Source organism: Oncorhynchus kisutch, unplaced genomic scaffold (assembly GCF_002021735.2).
Source record: "Oncorhynchus kisutch isolate 150728-3 unplaced genomic scaffold, Okis_V2 scaffold1964, whole genome shotgun sequence".
Taxonomy (NCBI): domain Eukaryota; kingdom Metazoa; phylum Chordata; class Actinopteri; order Salmoniformes; family Salmonidae; genus Oncorhynchus; species Oncorhynchus kisutch.
The window spans coordinates 22,121-39,622 of record NW_022263909.1 but is presented as its reverse complement, the minus strand read 5'-3'; the positions used below and the strand labels follow the sequence as shown (position 1 = coordinate 39,622).

General features: G+C 41.9%; 1 protein-coding gene and 1 pseudogene across 1 annotated transcript; both read left to right on the top strand.

Annotated features, from left to right (window-relative positions):
• Window positions 1–4: 4 nt before the first annotated feature.
• On the top strand, window positions 5–693 carry LOC116368567 (zinc finger protein 678-like; annotated as a pseudogene).
• Window positions 694–5,845: 5,152 nt separating this feature from the next.
• LOC116368568 (zinc finger protein 418-like) lies at window positions 5,846–13,953 on the top strand. The gene is made up of 2 exons (XM_031819220.1): window positions 5,846–6,017; window positions 12,306–13,953. The coding sequence occupies exons 1-2, from the start codon at window positions 5,912–5,914 to the stop codon at window positions 12,803–12,805; spliced, it is 606 nt and encodes a 201-aa protein (XP_031675080.1). The 5' UTR covers window positions 5,846–5,911; the 3' UTR covers window positions 12,806–13,953.
• Window positions 13,954–17,502: the final 3,549 nt, after the last annotated feature.

Below are 17,502 nucleotides of genomic sequence, written 5' to 3'. Positions count from 1 at the left end.
GGGGGAACTGAAACAGCATGAGAGAATACACACAGGGGAGAAGCCTTACCACTGCTCCCAATGTGGAAAGGGTTGTGACGGGTTAAGGGACCTGAAACAACATGAGATAATCCACACAGGGGAGAAGCCTTACCACTGCTCCCAGTGTGGAAAGTGTTTCAACCAGTCGGGGGAGCTGATACGACATGAGAGAGTACACCAGGAGAGAAGCCTTACCACTGCTCCCTATGTGGAAAGCGTTTCAACCAGTCGGGGGAACTGAAACAGCATGAGAGAATACACACAGGGGAGAAGCCTTACCACTGCTCTCAGTGTGGAAGGAGTTTTACCGGTTTAGGGATCCTGAGACACCACGAGAGAATACACACAGAGAGAAGCCTTACCACTGCTCCCATGTGGAAAGCGCTCAACCATTTGGGGAACTGAAACAGCATGAGCGAATACACACAGGGGAAAAGCCTTACCACTGCTCCCAGTGTGGAAAGTGTTTTCGGCCTTTCAGGGACGCTGACACGACATGAGAGAATACACACAGGAGAGAAGCCTTATTACTGCTCCCAATGTGGACAGGGTTGTAGTGCGTTATGGCACCTGAAACAACACGAGAGAACACACACAGGAGAGAAGCTTTACCACTGCTCCCAGTGTGGAAAGTGTTTCAGCCAATCAGGGACGCTGAAACGACATGAGAGAATACACCAGTGCAGAAGCCTTACCACTCCTCCCAGGGTGCAAAGCTTTTGCCCATTTAGGAAGCCTGAAAGAACACATTAGACTGCACACAGAGGAAAAGGCTTAGAAAAGCTCAGACTGTGGGAAAACATATACTCATAACAGTCACTTAAACGTCATTAGTGAATCCACACAGGAAAGAGAAATTACTTCTCTTAGCGTGTATATTGATATACATCACATTGACTTAAAATTCATCAGAGAACATACACAGTGCTCCCGTTGTCTTATATTGTTGACTGACAATGTGTTTACCTGTCATTACCAGATGAAAATAAATGGTACAGGGTATACTCAAACATATATTTGTTTGTTTTTATTAGAAAACATGAATTGAATATGGAGTCTGTCAGTTTGAATATAAAGAAGATCAGGTTCCTTCTTTTAAACGGTCCTTTTTTTAAACTCTGTGTGTGTTTATCTGGGTGTGTCATTCCTCCAGCACTACAGATAATCAAGTGATATTTGGATGTGATGCATTAGTTCCATTGTTGACATCTACATTGTTGGCCCACTGATGATTTAATGAAATGAAAATGTTCAGACTCTGTAATGGAAAATGTTAATTGTTTGTGTGTCCACAACTGAGTATGTGACTAACCTTGTGAAACTGTCCTATTATAATCTTCTGTTCTTGGGAGTATCATCCTGTGTTGCAAACCAATTTACACCTGTGTCCTTGTATGAATAAAGTCCCTCCCAGGAACAGGAAACTATAAAGATATTTGCTCATCACCCAATGCTTCAGGAATTCAGACTGTCTACACTGCGCTGTGTAACTCTGTTATTCTCTCTGAGCTCAGAAATAAAGAATCTTGGTTTGACTTGGACTCCAGCAGATCCTTATTTTATAATAGCCTCCACATCGACTCTGTACCGGTACCTCCTGTATATAGCCTCCACATTGACTCTGTACTGGTACCCCCTGTACATAGCCTCCACATTGACTCTGTACTTATACCTCCTGAATATAGCCTCCACATTGACTCTGTGCTGGTAACTCCTGTTTATAGCCTCCACATTGACTCTGTACTGGTAGCCCCTTTTATTACGTCCACATTGACTCTGTACTGGTACCACTCTATATAGCCTCCACATTGACTCTGTACTGGTACCCCCCTGAATATAGCCTCCATATTGACTCTGTACTTATACCTCCTGAATATAGCCTCCACGTTGACTCTGTACTGGTACCTCCTGTTTATAGCCTCCACATTGACTCTGTACTGGTACCTCCTGTATATAGCCTCCACATTGACTCTGTACTGGTACCTCCTGTATATAGCCTCCACATTGACTCTGTACTGGTACCACTCTATATAGCCTCCACATTGACTCTGTACTGGTACCCCCAGTATATAGCCTACACATTGACTGTACTGGTACCCCCTGTATATAGCCTCCACATTGACTCTGTACTGGTACCTCCTGTATATAGCCTCCACATTGACTCTACTGGTACCACTCTATATAGCCTCCACATTGACTCTGTACTGGTACCTCCTGTATATAGACTCCACATTGACTATGTACTGGTAACCCTTGTATATAGCCTCCACTATGACTCTCTGCCGGTACCCCCTGTATATAGCCTCCACATTGACTCTGTATCGGTACCTCCTGTATATAGCCTCCACATTGACTCTGTACTGGTACCTCCTGTATACAGCCTCCACATTGACTCTGTACTGGTACCTCCTGTATATAGCCTCCACATTGACACTGTACTGGTACCTCCTGTATACAGCCTCCACATTGACTCTGTACTGGTACCTCCTGTATATAGCCTCCACATTGACACTGTACTGGTACCTCCTGTATATAGCCTCCACATTGACTCTGTACTGGTACCCCCTGTATACAGCCTCCACATTGACTCTGTACTGGTACCCCCTGTATATAGCCTCCACATTGACTCTGTACTTATACCTCCTGAATATAGCCTCCACGTTGACTCTGTACTGGTACCTCCTGTTTATAGCCTCCACATTGACTCTGTACTGGTACCTCCTGTATATAGCCTCCACATTCAAATCTCAAATCTAATTTATTTATATAGCCCTTCGTACATCAACTGATATCTCAAAGTGCTGTACAGAAACCCAGCCTAAAACCCCAAACAGCAAGCAATGCAGGTGTAGAAGCACGGTGGCTAGGAAAAACTCCCTAGAAAGGCCAATATCCAGGAAGAAACCTAGAGAGGAACCAGGCTATGTGGGGTGGCCAGTCCTCTTCTGGCTGTGCCGGGTGGAGATTATAACAGAACATGGCCAAGATGTTCAAATGTTCATAAATGACCAGCATGGTCGAATAATAATAAGGCAGAACAGTTGAAACTGGAGCAGCAGCACAGTCAGGTGGAAGTTGAAACTGGAGCAGCAGCATGGCCAGGTGGACTGGGGACAGCAAGGAGTCATCATGTCAGGTAGTCCTGGGGCATGGTCCTAGGGCTCAGGTCAGTTGAAACTGGAACAGCAGCATGGCCAGGTGGACTGGGGACAGCAAGGAGTCATGTCAGGTAGTCCTGGGGCATGGTCCTAGGGCTCAGGTCCTCCGAGAGAGAGAAAGAAAGAGAGAAGGAGAGAATTAGAGAACGCACACTTAGATTCACACAGGACACCGAATAGGACAAGAGAAGTACTCCAGATATAACAAACTGACCCCAGCCCCCCGACACATAAACTACTGCAGCATAAATACTGGAGGCTGAGACAGGAGGGGTCAGGAGACACTGTGGCCCCATCCGAGGACACCCCCGGACAGGGCCAAACAGGAAGGATATAACCCCACCCACTTTGCCAAAGCACAGCCCCCACACCACATTGACTCTGTACTGGTACCACTCTATATAGCCTCCACATTGACTCTGTACTGGTACCTCCTGTATATAGCCTCCACATTGACTCTGTACTGGTACCACTCTATATAGCCTCCACATTGACTCTGTACTGGTACCCCCAGTATATAGCCTCCACATTGACTGTACTGGTACCCCCTGTATATAGCCTCCACATTGACTCTGTACTGGTACCTCCTGTATATAGCCTCCACATTGACTCTGTAGTGGTACCTCCTGAATATAGCCTCCACATTGACTCTGTACTGGTACCTCCTGTATATAGCCTCCACATTGACTCTGTACTGGTACCTCCTGTATATAGCCTCCACATTGACTCTGTACTGGTACCTCCTGTATATAGCCTCCACATTGACTCTGTACTGGTACCTCCTGTATATAACCTCCACATTGACTCTGTACTGGTACCTCCTGTATATAGCCTCCACATTGACTCTGTAAACACGGTATAGTTTTTTTATTGTGTAACTTTTTATTATTCTTATTTTTCTTAACTACATTGTTGGTTAAGGGCTTGTCAATAAGAATTTCACGGTAATGTCTACACCTGTTGTAGCTTTGTAGCGTAGCTTTAAGGGAATAGTATGGTCACATCTAGAGAAAAAATTAACAGAGTAAATGTGTATAAACACACTTCCTATTCATGGAAGTATTTATTCATCATCTACATATTCATATTACGCTTCTACGTCTGTGTACAGGAACGTATTAGTTGTAAGACGTAAGAGAAAATATATCAGCTTGTTGTTAAATAATTATGACGTTCTTTCCAATACAAAAAGTGGAGTAACTATTGTTTCCAAACTGCGTTACCCACTCCAGTCAGCAGATGGCGATGAGCGTCTTTCAGGTGACTCTTCTTGCGTGACGTATAATGGACTGGACGGACGCTTCTTCAGGAACAACAAGGCGCCAACTCTTTCAACCACGTCGGTAGCTTGCTAGCCAACATAAAACTGAAAGATTGACGCTTTAGATTATCTTAATGTACATTATCTAATCTCAGTGTTTTAAACACAAATCTGTTGACGCATTAACTGGTTAACTGTAACCTAATTTGCAAACTTGTTATATATTGATACTGAGCCTAGCACTAGGCTATTCGCTAATGCTAACGAGCTAGCTAACATCCCTGACCATGAGTTCATTAAAGTACTCATCCCCTGCTAAAGAAGAGGAGGTCTGCTGTTTGGAGAAAGAAGCTCTGGCACTGAACATTGAAGAAGAGGAGGATGTTACAGTGAAAGAAGAGAAAGAACCTTTTAGAATGAAAAAGGAGGAAGATGAGACTGTTACAGTGAAGGAAGAAGAGGCTGTTATAGTGAAAGAAGAGAAAGAACTTTTTAGAATGAAAAAGGAGGAAGAGGAGGCTGTTATAGTGAAAGAAGATAATGAACCTTTAGAGAGGAAGAGGATGCTATCTCAATAAAGGTGAAGGAGGAAGACGTTTTGGGAGTGAAAGAGGAAGAGACAGAATATCAGATTAACACCAGTGAGTACTGTCTTAAACGGGCACAAACTATGCCGTTGTTGAACTAATGTGTAGTTTTTAAGGGGCATTCTACTGAAGTTCTACACTTGAATATGTTGTTCAGTACTGTAGGAATTGTTAAAGGGTCAATCTGCCATTGGCTCATATATTTTAGGGACTTTTCAATTCAATGTATTGAATTCTCCATGTGGTCTATATTAAAGTTCCCCTCATTTAATATAACAGGCTTTTAAAATTCAATATTGAAACAAAATCTCTACTTAAAATATCAAAAGGGACGGAAAACGCATCCTTTTACATTTGCATCACAAACAATATTTTATAGGACCTTTGTAGACATAGTCATGCCTCTTGTAAGACTCTGATTGTAATAGAAGATCATAAGTTTACCATCTGTTTGCTGTTCTCATTAACACAGGAGAGAGACATGACTATGGTGGATCCTCTGGGGAGCCTCAACAACATCCTGATGCTGACGAGGCAGAGAAGAGTCTAGCATACAGCTTGGTTTGGTCTAGCATACAGCTTGGTCTGGTCTAGCATACAGCTTGGTCTGGTCTAGCATACAGCTTGGTCTGGTCTAGCATACAGCTTGGTCTGGTCTAGCATACAGCTTGTTCTGGTCTAGCATACAGCTTGGTCTGGTCTAGCATACAGCTTGCTCTCTCTGGGCTGGGTTTCTGTAAAGCACTTCATGACAACAGTGGCATCAGCATCCATAATGATGTGCGTCTGTGTCCCCTCTTTATGGTTACCAGGACAACGCTAGCCCTTCCTCCCTCCCGGAGTCCCTGTGTCGTGCCTCTCCTGGTAGCACCTTACTGCTGGGTATGAAGAGGTTGTCTGTGCAGCTGGTGGACTGCAGGAAAACAACGGGGCTGAGTGGAACTGTGAGAGGAGGAGAAGAGAAGAAAGGATCAGATTTGACACATCAAAGTAAGTGCTGTAGTTTAGTTTGAACAAATACAATAGATCTGCCCACTGGTATCTGTTACCAGGAAGATAGACTGGTGTCTGTTACCAAGATAACCAGCAGAGTTCTGTTAGTTGACAGGACGATAGACTGGTATCTGTTATCAGGACAACCAGCAGAGTTCTGTTAGTTGACAGGAAGATAGACTCGTGTATATGGATGTTATGAATATCATAACACTGAAAAAGGATTCTGCCAATGAAAAGAGAGAAACCAATTGACCATATAAAACCTTGATGAAAGTTAGCTTTGGAGAGAAAGTTTCAAGATGATCCAATGTAAGGTGCTTGTTTTACAAAAACTTTTCCTTAAAACATTATGGATGTTACAGTCAACCCCCCTATCTTTACAAGACTGTAGAACAGGCAAACTAAACTCAAGTCTTTGGTCATTAATTAACTAGTACTGAAGAAAAGCTGTGATCAGGCTGCCCACTCAAGCAAAAGCTTCAAACTGTAACCAGTGCCGGCAACCTTGTTCAGGTTATCAATCAACCTACCAGGGTAGTGACAAACAGTAGAGGAATGAAATCATCAACATGGTTTGATCATATCTCTACTAATGCTGCAGACATTAAAGCAGTATCCAGATCCATCAGATGTAGTGATCACAATATAGGAGCCATGTCTAGGAAAACCACCGTTCCAAAGGCTGGGACTAATATTATGTGTTAATATTAGTTATGTGTTAATATGTTATTGATGTAAATAATATTTGTTGGTCTGTGGTGTGTATTGAGGAGCAACCAGACACTGCCCTTGACACATTTGAAACTGCTTATCCCAGCTACTAATAAGCATGCACCCATTAAGAAAATGACTGTAAAAACTGTTAAATCCACGTGAATTGATGAGGAATTTAAAAAATGGTATGATGAAGAGGGAGGCAAAAGAGATGGCATATAGGTCTGGCTGTATAACTGATTGGCAAACCTATTGCAAATTGAGAAATCATGTGACTAAACTGAATAAAAAGAATAAAGTACACAATGAAACAAAGATAAATGACATGAAGAATGATAGTAAAAATCTTTGGAGCATCTTCAATGAAATTTTGCGCAAATAAAATCTACAATGACAAGTCACTGGTGTCTGACAACGTGGATGGAAAATTGAGGATAATAGCAGCCAATATTGCCATTCCTATTTGCCTTGTCTTTAATTTAAGCCTTCTAGAAAGTGTGTGCCCTCAGGCCTGGAGGGAAGCTAAAGTCATTCCACTACCCAAGAATAGTAAAGCTCCCTTTACTGGCTTAAATAGCTGACCAATCAGCCTGTTACCAACCCTTACAATTTTGACCAGATACAATGCTATTTTACAGTAAACAAATATAGACTTTTAGCTTATAGGGAAGTTCATTCAACAAGCACAGCACTTGCAAATGACTGATTGGCTGAGAAAAATTGATGATAAAAATATTGTTGGGGCTGTTTTGTTTGACTTCAGTGCATCTTTTGGCATTGTCGATCATAGTCTGCTGCTGAAAAAGACGTATGGCTTTACACCCCCTGCTATATTGTGGATAAAGTATAACCTTTATTTAACTAGGCAAGTCAGTTAAGAACAAATTCTTTTTTTCAATGACGGCCTAGGACTGCCTTGTTCAGGGGCAGAACGACACAGTTTTACCATGTCAACTCAGGGATTCGATCCAGCAATCTTTCGGTTACTGGCCTACCACTCTAACCACTAGGCTACCTGCCGTCCCAGAGCTACCTGTCTAACGGAACACAAAGAGTGTTCTTTAATGGAAGCCTGTACAACAAAATCATGGTTAAATCAGGAATTCCCCAGGGCAGCTGTTTGGCACCTACTTTTTTCAATCTTTACCAACAACATGCCAATGACATTTGAGTAAAGCCAGTGAGTCTATGTATGCGGATGACTCAACACTGTACACGTCAGCTACTACAGCGACTGAAATGACTGCAACACTTAACATAGAGCTGCAGTTAGTTTCAGAATGGGTGGCAAGTAATAAGTTAGTCCTAAATATTTCTGATTACCTTAAGTTACATGGCCTCTTATGCTAATTCTGTAGTGGTATTGTTAGAGTGGGGTAAATATGAAGATTTTGTTGGTGCGCCAGGCAGGTATTAACCCTAGTTATTAAAGTTAGTTATTACCTATTATAACATTATTATTATTGTTATTAAATATTATTAAAACCGAAAGGATGAGAGTGGAATAGATAGAGTAGCGCTTCCAGGTAGTCACCGGGAAGTCATTTCAATTAACATGTGTGCCTTTTTAGAAGTTAAGTTGTGGAATTTCTTGCCTTATAAATTTTTTTTGGGATAGGGGGCAGTATTTTCACGTCCGGAGGAAAAGCGTTCCCAAAGTAAACTACCTGCTACCTGCCCAGAAGCTAGGATATGAATCAAATTGGTAGGTTTGGATAGAAAACACTCTAAAGTTTCTAAAACTGTTAAAATAATGGATATGAGTATAACATAACTTATTTGGCAGGTTAAACCCCAAGGACAAACCATCCAAGAGGAATTTTTTGTTGTTGAGGTGACTGTTTTCAAATGTTTTTTTGTGGAACTTTTCTGTGGCACTTGGTTGCAGTTCCTATTGCTTCCACTAGATGTCAACAGTCTTTAGAAATTGGTTGATGTTTTTCTTTAGAGAAATGAAGAAGTTTGGCTATTCAGAACGAGGGTCCAGCCTAGTGCTCTCTAATGTTTTGATGCGCGCTCCAGGTCACACGCTTCACGTTGTTTTTATCCGGTATTGAACACAGTTTATCCCATCTTAAATTTTCTCGATTATTTATGTTTTAAAATACCTAAAGTTGGATTCGGAAAGTTGTTTCAAATGTTTGGACAGCGTTTACAGGTAACTTATTAGATATTTTGTAGTCATGTTGGGCGAGTTGGAACCAGTGTTTAAAAAAAATCAAATGCGCCAAATAAATTTACATTTTGGAGATATAACGACGGAATTAATCGAACAAAAGGACCATTTGTGATGTTTATGGGACATATTGGTGTGCCAAAAGAAGAAGCTCTTCAAAGGTAAGGCACGAATTATATCGTTATTTCTGAGGTTTGTGTCGCGCCTGGCGGGTTGAAATATGATTGTCGTGTGTTTGTTTGATGGGGTGCTGTCATCAGATAATCGCATGGTTTGCTTTTGCCGTAAAGCCTTTTTGGAATCTGACACGGTGGCTAGATTAACAAGAAGTTAACCTTAGCACTTGTGAATGCATGAAAGTTAAATATTTCTAATAAATAAATAAAATACTTTGCACTCTGCAATTTCACCGGATGTTGTCAACGTTCCGCTAGCGGAATCCCTAGCCATAACAGGTGTCAACGGACAAAAAATCTTAATAGAAAATATTCATATTCATGAAATCACAAGTGAAATATAGTGAAACACAGCTTAGCCTTTTGTTAATCACCCTGTCATCTCAGATTTTAAAATGATGCTTTACAGCCAAAACAAGACAAGCATTTGTGTAAGTTTATCGATAGCATAGCATTATGTCCAGCTAGCAGCAGGGAGCTTGGTCACGAAAATCAGAAAATCAATCAAATTAAATCGTTTACCTTTGATGAGCTTCGGATGTTTTCACCCACTAGACTCCCAGTTAGACAGCAAATGTTAATTTTGAGATAATAAACTAAAGATAATTTTTTATAGCCAAAATACCTCCGTTTATTCTTCACGTTTTGTTGAGAAATCCACCGGAAGTTGCGGTCACGACAACGCCGAAAAAACCCTCCAAATTAGATCCATAATATCGGCAGACACATGGCAAACGTTTTTTATAATCAATCCTCTAGGTGTTTTTCAAATATCTATTCGATAATATATCAACCGGGACAATTGGCTTTTCACTAGGAGCGAGAGGCACAATGGCCGCCTTTGTCTATTACGCACAAATCACTCTGAGAGCCACCACCTGACCACTGACGCAATGTTGTCGTTCACGCTCATTTTTCTAAATAAAAGCATGAAACTATGTCTAGTGATTGTAGACACATTAGGGAAGCCATAGAAAAAGGTAGCTGGTTGATATCCCTCTCAATGGTAAATAGGGATGCATAGGAACGCAGAGGTTTCAAAATAAGAGTCACTTCCTGATTGGATTTTTCTCAGGCTTTCGCCTGCAATATCAGTTCTGTTATATTCACAGACAATATTGAGTGTTCCTAAGCTAATTAAAATAGTGCCCCCTAGTTTCAAGAGTTAATGTGCCATAACAGGTTTTAATGTGTTTTGAGCCAATCAGTTGTGTTGTGACAAGGTATGGGGGTATACAGAAGATAGCCCTATTGGGTAAAAGGTGAAGTCCATATTATGTCAAGAACAGCTCAAATAAGCAAAGAGAAGCAACAGACCATCATTACTTTAAGGACCACCACAAGAATGGAAGACCCAGAGTTACTTCTGATGCATAAGTTCATTAGAGTTACCAGACTTAGAAATTGCAGCCCAAATAAATGCTTCACAAAGTTCAAGCAAGAGACACATCTCAACATCATCGGTTCAGAGGAGACTGCGTGAATCAGGCCTTCATGGTCAAATTTCTGCAAGGAAACCACTACTAAAGGACACCAATAATAAGAAGAGACTTGCTTGGGCCAAGAAACATGAGCAATGGACATTAGACTGGTGGATATCTGTCCTTGGGTCTGATGAGTCCAAATGTGAGATTTTTGGTTCCGAGCTTCATGTCTTTGTGAGACGAGGAGTAGATGAACAGATTATCTCTGCATGTGTGGTTCCCACCGTGAAGCATGGAGGAGGACATGTGATGGTGTGCGGGTGCTTTGCTATTGACAATGTCAGTGATTTATTTATTCAAGTCACACTTAACCAGCATGACTACCACAGTATTCTGCAGCGATATGCCATCCCATCTGGTTTGGGCTTAGTCCCACTGTCATTTGTTTTTCAACAGGACAATGACCCAACATACTTCCAGGCCGTGTAAAGAGCTATTTGACCAAGAAGGAGAGTGATGGAGTGCTGCATCAGATGACCTGGCCTACACAATCCCCCGACCTCAACCAAATCGAGATAGTTTGGGTTGATTTGGATCGCAGAGTAAAGGAAAATCAGCCTACAAGTTCTCAGCATATGTGGGAACTCCTACAAGACTGTTGGAAAAGGATTCCAGGTGAAGCTGGTTGAGAGAAAGCAAGGGTGGCAACTTTTGAAGAATAAAATATATATTTTTGATTCAACACTTGTGGTTACTACATGATTCCAAGTGTTTTTAATAATTTTGATGTCTTCTCTATTATTCTACTATGTAGAAAATAGTAAAAATAAAGAAAAACCCTTGAATGAGTAGGTGAGTCCAAACTTTTGACTGGTACTGTACATTAAATTCCCTGACAACAGCTCCAGTGGACATTCCTGCAGTCAGCATGCCAATTGCCCGCTCCCTCAGAGATCTGTGGCATTGTTGTGTGAGCAAACTGCACATTTTTGAGTAGCCTTTTATTATCCCCAGCACAAGGTGCACCTGTGTAATAATCAAGCTGTTCCATCAGCTTCTTGATATGCCACACCTGTCAGGTGGATGGATGATCTGGCAAAGAATAAATGTTGACTAACAGGGATGTAAAAAATTCTGCATTTTTTTTTTCAGCTCATGAAACATCCAACACTTTACATGTTGTGTTTATATTTTTTGTTTATTGTAGTTACTATCAGTTTTAGGAACATTTACCCAAAATATTTCACCTTATTTTTGACTTTACCCAAAATATGACATCAACGATAATCAAAATGTTGAAAATCTGTGAATGTCTAAATAAGAAATTGGTCCATTTAAACAGAAATGTGTCGAACCCTTTCAACAACAGGGAGATGTTACTGATGTGCTTTGTATCTTCAACGTAAAAACTAGTTTTGGACTTCCACACAAAATGACTTCTTTAGTTATTTTATGTTTAAGGAAGTGTGTAGGTCACATTCTGTATCATACAGCTATGAATGTTATATATTTAGAACCACCTGTTCAATTGGAATCCAGCGACGTCTGTGTCTTCAGTGTCCTAGAACTGTCTAGGTTTTGTGTTCTGACTTGTAAAACAGGATGAATAAGTAATGTAAACATAGCAGTAATTACCAGGAAGCTCTACATTTGTTTTAAAATCACACTAAGATTGTTAAAACTGGCCTCAGGTTATTGAGAGATCGGATTTAGGATTTACCCTCGTAGCAAGGTTGTTTTATCATGTGGTTTCATTTGGGTCTCTATTTAAAAATAACACTGTCTTTGGCAGGAGAAAGACCAGACTCAGAGGAACCAGAGCCAGGGACGTCCAAACCAGCAAGACGACTCCAGTGCTCCCAGTGTGAAAAGAGTTTTAAACAGAAAGCACAACTGAAAACACATAAGAGCATACACACAGGGGAGAGGCCTTACCACTGCTCCCAGTGTGGAAAGGGTTTCAACCAGCCAGGGGTGCTGAAACAACACGAGATAATACACACAGGAGAGAAGCCTTACCACTGCTCCCAATGTGGAATGTGTTTCGTCCGTTCGGGGACGCTGAAACGACATGAGAGAATACACACAAGAGAGAAGCCTTACCACTGCTCCCAATGTGGAAAGTGTTTTGACGGTGCTGAAACAACACGAGAGAATACACACAGGAGAGAAGCCTTACCACTGCTCCCAATGTGGAAAGTGTTTCTCCTGGTCGGGGTTGCTGAAACAACACGAGAAAATACACACAGGAGAGAAGCCTTACCACTGCTCCCAGTGTGGAAAGTGTTTTAACCAGGGAGGACACCTGAAACGGCATGAGAGAATACACACTGGGCAGAAGCCTTACCACTGCTCCCAGTGTGGAAAGGGTTTCAACCAGCCGGGGGCGCGGAAAGAACATGAGAGAATACACACAGGAGAGAAGCCTTACCACTGCTCCCAGTGTGGGAAGTGTTTCAACCATTCAGGGACGCTGAAACAGCATGAAAGAATACACACAGGAGAGAAGCCTTACCACTGCTCCCAATGTGGAAAGTGTTTCGTCCGTTCGGGGGAGCTGAAACGGCATGAGAGAATACACACAGGATAGAAGCCTTACCACTGCTCGCAATGTGGAACGTGTTTCGACCGGTCGGGGAATCTGAAACAACATGAGAGAATACACACACACAAAAAAAAGCTCAGACTGTGGGAAAACATATTACTCATAAGTCACTTAAACGTCATTAGAGAATACACAGGAGAGAGAAATTACTTCTCTTAGCGTGTATGTTGATATTTCACATCACATTGACTTAAAATTCATCAGAGAACATACACAGTGCTCCCGTTGTCTTATATTGTTGACTGACAATGTGTTTACCTGTCTTTACCAGATGAAATGAAATGGTACAGGGTATACTCAAACATATATTTGTTTGTTTTTATTAGAAAACATGAATTGACTATGGAGTCTGTCAGTTTGAATATAAAGAAGATCAGGTTCCTTCTTTTAAACGGTCCTTTTTTAAAACTCTTTGTGTGTGTTTATCTGGGTGTGTCATTCCTCCAGCACTACAGATAATCAAGTGATATTTGGATGTGATGCATTAGTTCCATTGTTGACATTTACATTGTTGGCCCACTGATGATTTAATGAAATGAAAATGTTCAGACTCTGTAATGGAAAATGTTAATTGTTTGTGTGTCCACATAACTGAGTATGTGACTAACCTTGTGAAACTGTCCTATTATAAGCTCCTGTTCTTGGGAGTATCATCCTGTGTTGCAAACCAATTTACACCTGTGTCCTTGTATGAATAAAGTCCCGCCCAGGAACAGGAAACTATAAAGATATGTGCTAGTCACTCAATACTTCAGGAAATCAGACTGTCTACACTGCGCTGTGTAACTCTGTTTGTTATTCTCTCTGAGCTCAGAATTAAAGAATCTTGGTTTGACTTGGACTCCAGCAGATCCTTATTTTATAATATCCACCACAACTCTCCCAAGGATTGCTCTTCATCATTGTCTCAATGAAGAGTTCCTCTTTTGACTTCCCTTGGGGCATTTACAACGCTCCCACTGGTTGAATAAACATTGTTACCCGATTGATGAGATTATTATGGATGAGAGCAATTATTTTATTTGTCAAATGGCAACCAAGCATCGGTCATCATGTCACCAGATTAAGACCCTCAAAATGTATTGGAAAGGAGCATCAAGCTCATCACATGTAGTTTCACTACCCTGTGAAGTTCATAACTTATTTCATCTGTAGCCTAATAAACTACATGGTATTCCAAGTTTTAGTGGGAGGACCACACAACATATCATCACGTGACTCCAAGTTAACTAAGACATGATGGTTATTATATAAATATTTGTACATAAAGGAGTTTCCATCGCCATTTCTCACTAAAACGTTTTTACTGACACAACCCACCATGTCAAACGAACTAACATATCGTCTGTCGCCATTTACAAAAATGTTCAGGCATTACCTGTTTCCGTCAGCCCAGTCATTACTTTTGAAATGGTTGGATCAATATCCACCTTCATGATATGCATGAAGCCTGATTTGGAATGTCTGAGTAGTTCTATATGATGTCATAATACACCCCTCTGATAATCAAGTGATATTTGGAATGTCTGAGTAGTTCTATCTGATGTCATAATACACCCCTCTGATAATCAAGTGATATTTGGAATGTCTGAGTAGTTCTATCTGATGTCATAATACACCCCTCTGATAGTGATACATTTGTTACTTACAGGGCACCACTGCCCCTGACCAGCTGAATGCAGGTGGGCTCTCCTGTCAACATGGGGCTCCTGCTGCAGGTAGCCTAGCGGTTAACAGTGTTGGGCCAGTAACTGAAAGATCCCTTGTTTGAATCCCAGAGAGGACTAGGTGGAAAATCTGTCAATGTGCCCTTGAGGGCTGCAACAGGAGCCTCATGTTGACAGGAGAGCCCACCTGCACTCAGCTGGTCAGGTGTCTTAACAGGAACAAGCTTGGCACACCTGTATTTTTTCCCATTCTTCTCTGCAGATCCTCTCAACCTCTCTCAGGTTGGATGGGGAGCGTCGCTGCACAGCTATTTTCAGGTCTCTCCAGAGATGTTCGATCGGGTTCAAGTCCAGGCTCTGGCTGGGCCACACAAGGACATTCAGAGACTTGTCCCGAAGCCACTTCTGCGTTGTCCTTTGTCTGTGTGCTTAGGGTTGTTGTTCTGTTGGAAGGTGAACCTTTGCCCCAGTCTGAGGTCCTGAGTGCTCTGGAGCAGGTTTTCATCAATTATCTCTCTGTACTTTATTTTATTTATTTATTATTGAACCTTTATTTAACTTGGCAAGTCAGTTAAGAACAAATTCTTATTTACAACGGCGGCCAACCAAAAGACAAAAGGCCTCCTACGGTGGCTCCACATTGACTCGGTACTGGTACCTCCTGTATATAGCCTCCACATTGACTCTGTACTGGTACCCCCTGTATATAGCCTCCACATTGACTCTGTACTGGTACCTCCTGTATATAGCCTCCACATTGACTCTGTACTGGTACCCCCTGTATATAGTCTCCACATTGACTCGGTACTGGTACCCCCTGTACTAGTCTCCACATTGACTCGGTACTGGTACCTGCTGTATATTGACTCTGTACTGGTACCTCCTGTATATAGCCTCCACATTGACTCTGTACTGGTACCTCCTGTATATAGCCTCCACATTGACACTGTACTGGTACCTCCTCTGATATATATCCTCTGATTGAGAACCAATCTAGGCAACCATAGACTTACCTAGACACCTAACATGAACACAACCCCATAAATCTAATAAACCCCTAGACAAGACGAAACACATAAATCCCCCATGTCCCACCCTGGCCTGACCAAAATAATAAAGAAAACAAAGATAACTGAGGCCAGGGCGTGACAGTACCCCCCCCCCCCCCCCCCCCAAAGGTGCGGACTCCCGGACCGCACACCTAAACCCATAGGAGAGGGTCTGGGTGGGCGTCTGTCCACTGTGGCGGGACGTGGACGCCACTCTACCATAGTCTTAGTCCACTTTCTTAGCGTCATTTGAGTGGCGACCCTCGCCGCCGACCTTGGCCTAGTAACCCTAACAAAGGGCCCACCTGGACTGAGGGGTGCCTCATTACTGAGGAAGCTCAGGACCGAGGGGTAGCTCAGGCCTGAGCTACCCCTCGGCACTGAGCTACTTTTTAATTTTTTTTATTTTGGGAATATTTTCTTAACCCTTATTTTTCTTATCTACGTTGTTGGTTATAGGCTTGTCAGTAAGCATTTCACGTTAAGATCTACACCTGTTGTATTCAGCGCATGTGACATAATATTTGATTGTAACTAAATATGAAGTATGTCAGTTTCAATGTTACGGTCTTTGATTCAATTATATTTCTGAAACTCAGGCTGTGTGTGTTTATCTGCATCATTCCTTGATCATTCCTTGTGGTCCTGTAGCTCAGTTGGTGGAGTATAGTGCTTGTAAACCAGGGTAGTGGGTTTGATTCCTGGGACCACCCATATGTAAAGTGTTTGTACACATGACTGCAAATCCCTTTGGATAAACAGTGTCTGCTAAATGGCAGATATATCCACTGATTATACCAAACATTTGGAACACCTTCCTAATATGGAGTTGGACCCTCCCCTTTCTCCCTCAGAATAGCCTCAATTCGTCGGGGCATGGACTCTACAAGGTGTCGAAAGCATTCCACAGGGATGCTGGCCCATGTTGACTCCAATGCTTCCCACAATTGTGTCAAGTTGGCTGGGTGTCCTTTGGGTGCAGTGGGGTCTCCTCAGAGGAGGAAGGGGAGGACCATCGTCCTCAGTTATTTTCAGAAAAATAAAAATGGTAAAATATTTTAAAGTTGTCCTTTTTAGATAAAACTATACTAAATATAATCACGCCACCAAATAATTTATTAAAACATACTATTTTGCATCCTCCTCTGGGTATATTGACCACAATACAAAACCTAGGAGGATTATGGTTCTCAAGGCTTCCATAGACTTACACAGTTACACAGTTGACAACAATGTAAGCTGTGTGTAGCAGTTATGAAATGGTTTGGCTTGGAAAGGTTTTTTCTCCTGGTCACATACAGCTGATGTGTTGTGCATTGAAGTACAGAAACAAAGGGAGAAGGTGATAAGAGGAGAGCACATAGATGCAAGAGGGAATACAACGTGTCTGTAATGAAAGTGAACTGTGTTTATGCATGATCAGGGGTGTATTCATTCCGCCGATTCTGTTGACAAACGTTTAAATGGAACAAAACGGGGATAAACATACCTGAATTTGTCCAGTGATATCTCTATTTCAGCTAGATGCAGGCGAGAGTGTGCAAGGCAGTATTGAATGTGTCACTGTCTGTCCATGTGGCACTGTCTGTCACCGCAAAACTTTATCTCGACCTGTGTGAACCTACATCCTAAACTTTCATTCATAGGCTAGGTTGCTACCTCATGATG

Coding starts and splice junctions, on each gene's coding strand:
- LOC116368568 (XM_031819220.1), top strand. CDS start 5,912: ATGAAGAGGTTGTCTGTGCAGCTGGTGGACTGCAGGAAAACAACGGGG. Junction 6,018..12,305: donor ATCAGATTTGACACATCAAA/GTAAGTGCTGTA, acceptor TGTCTTTGGCAG/GAGAAAGACCAGACTCAGAG.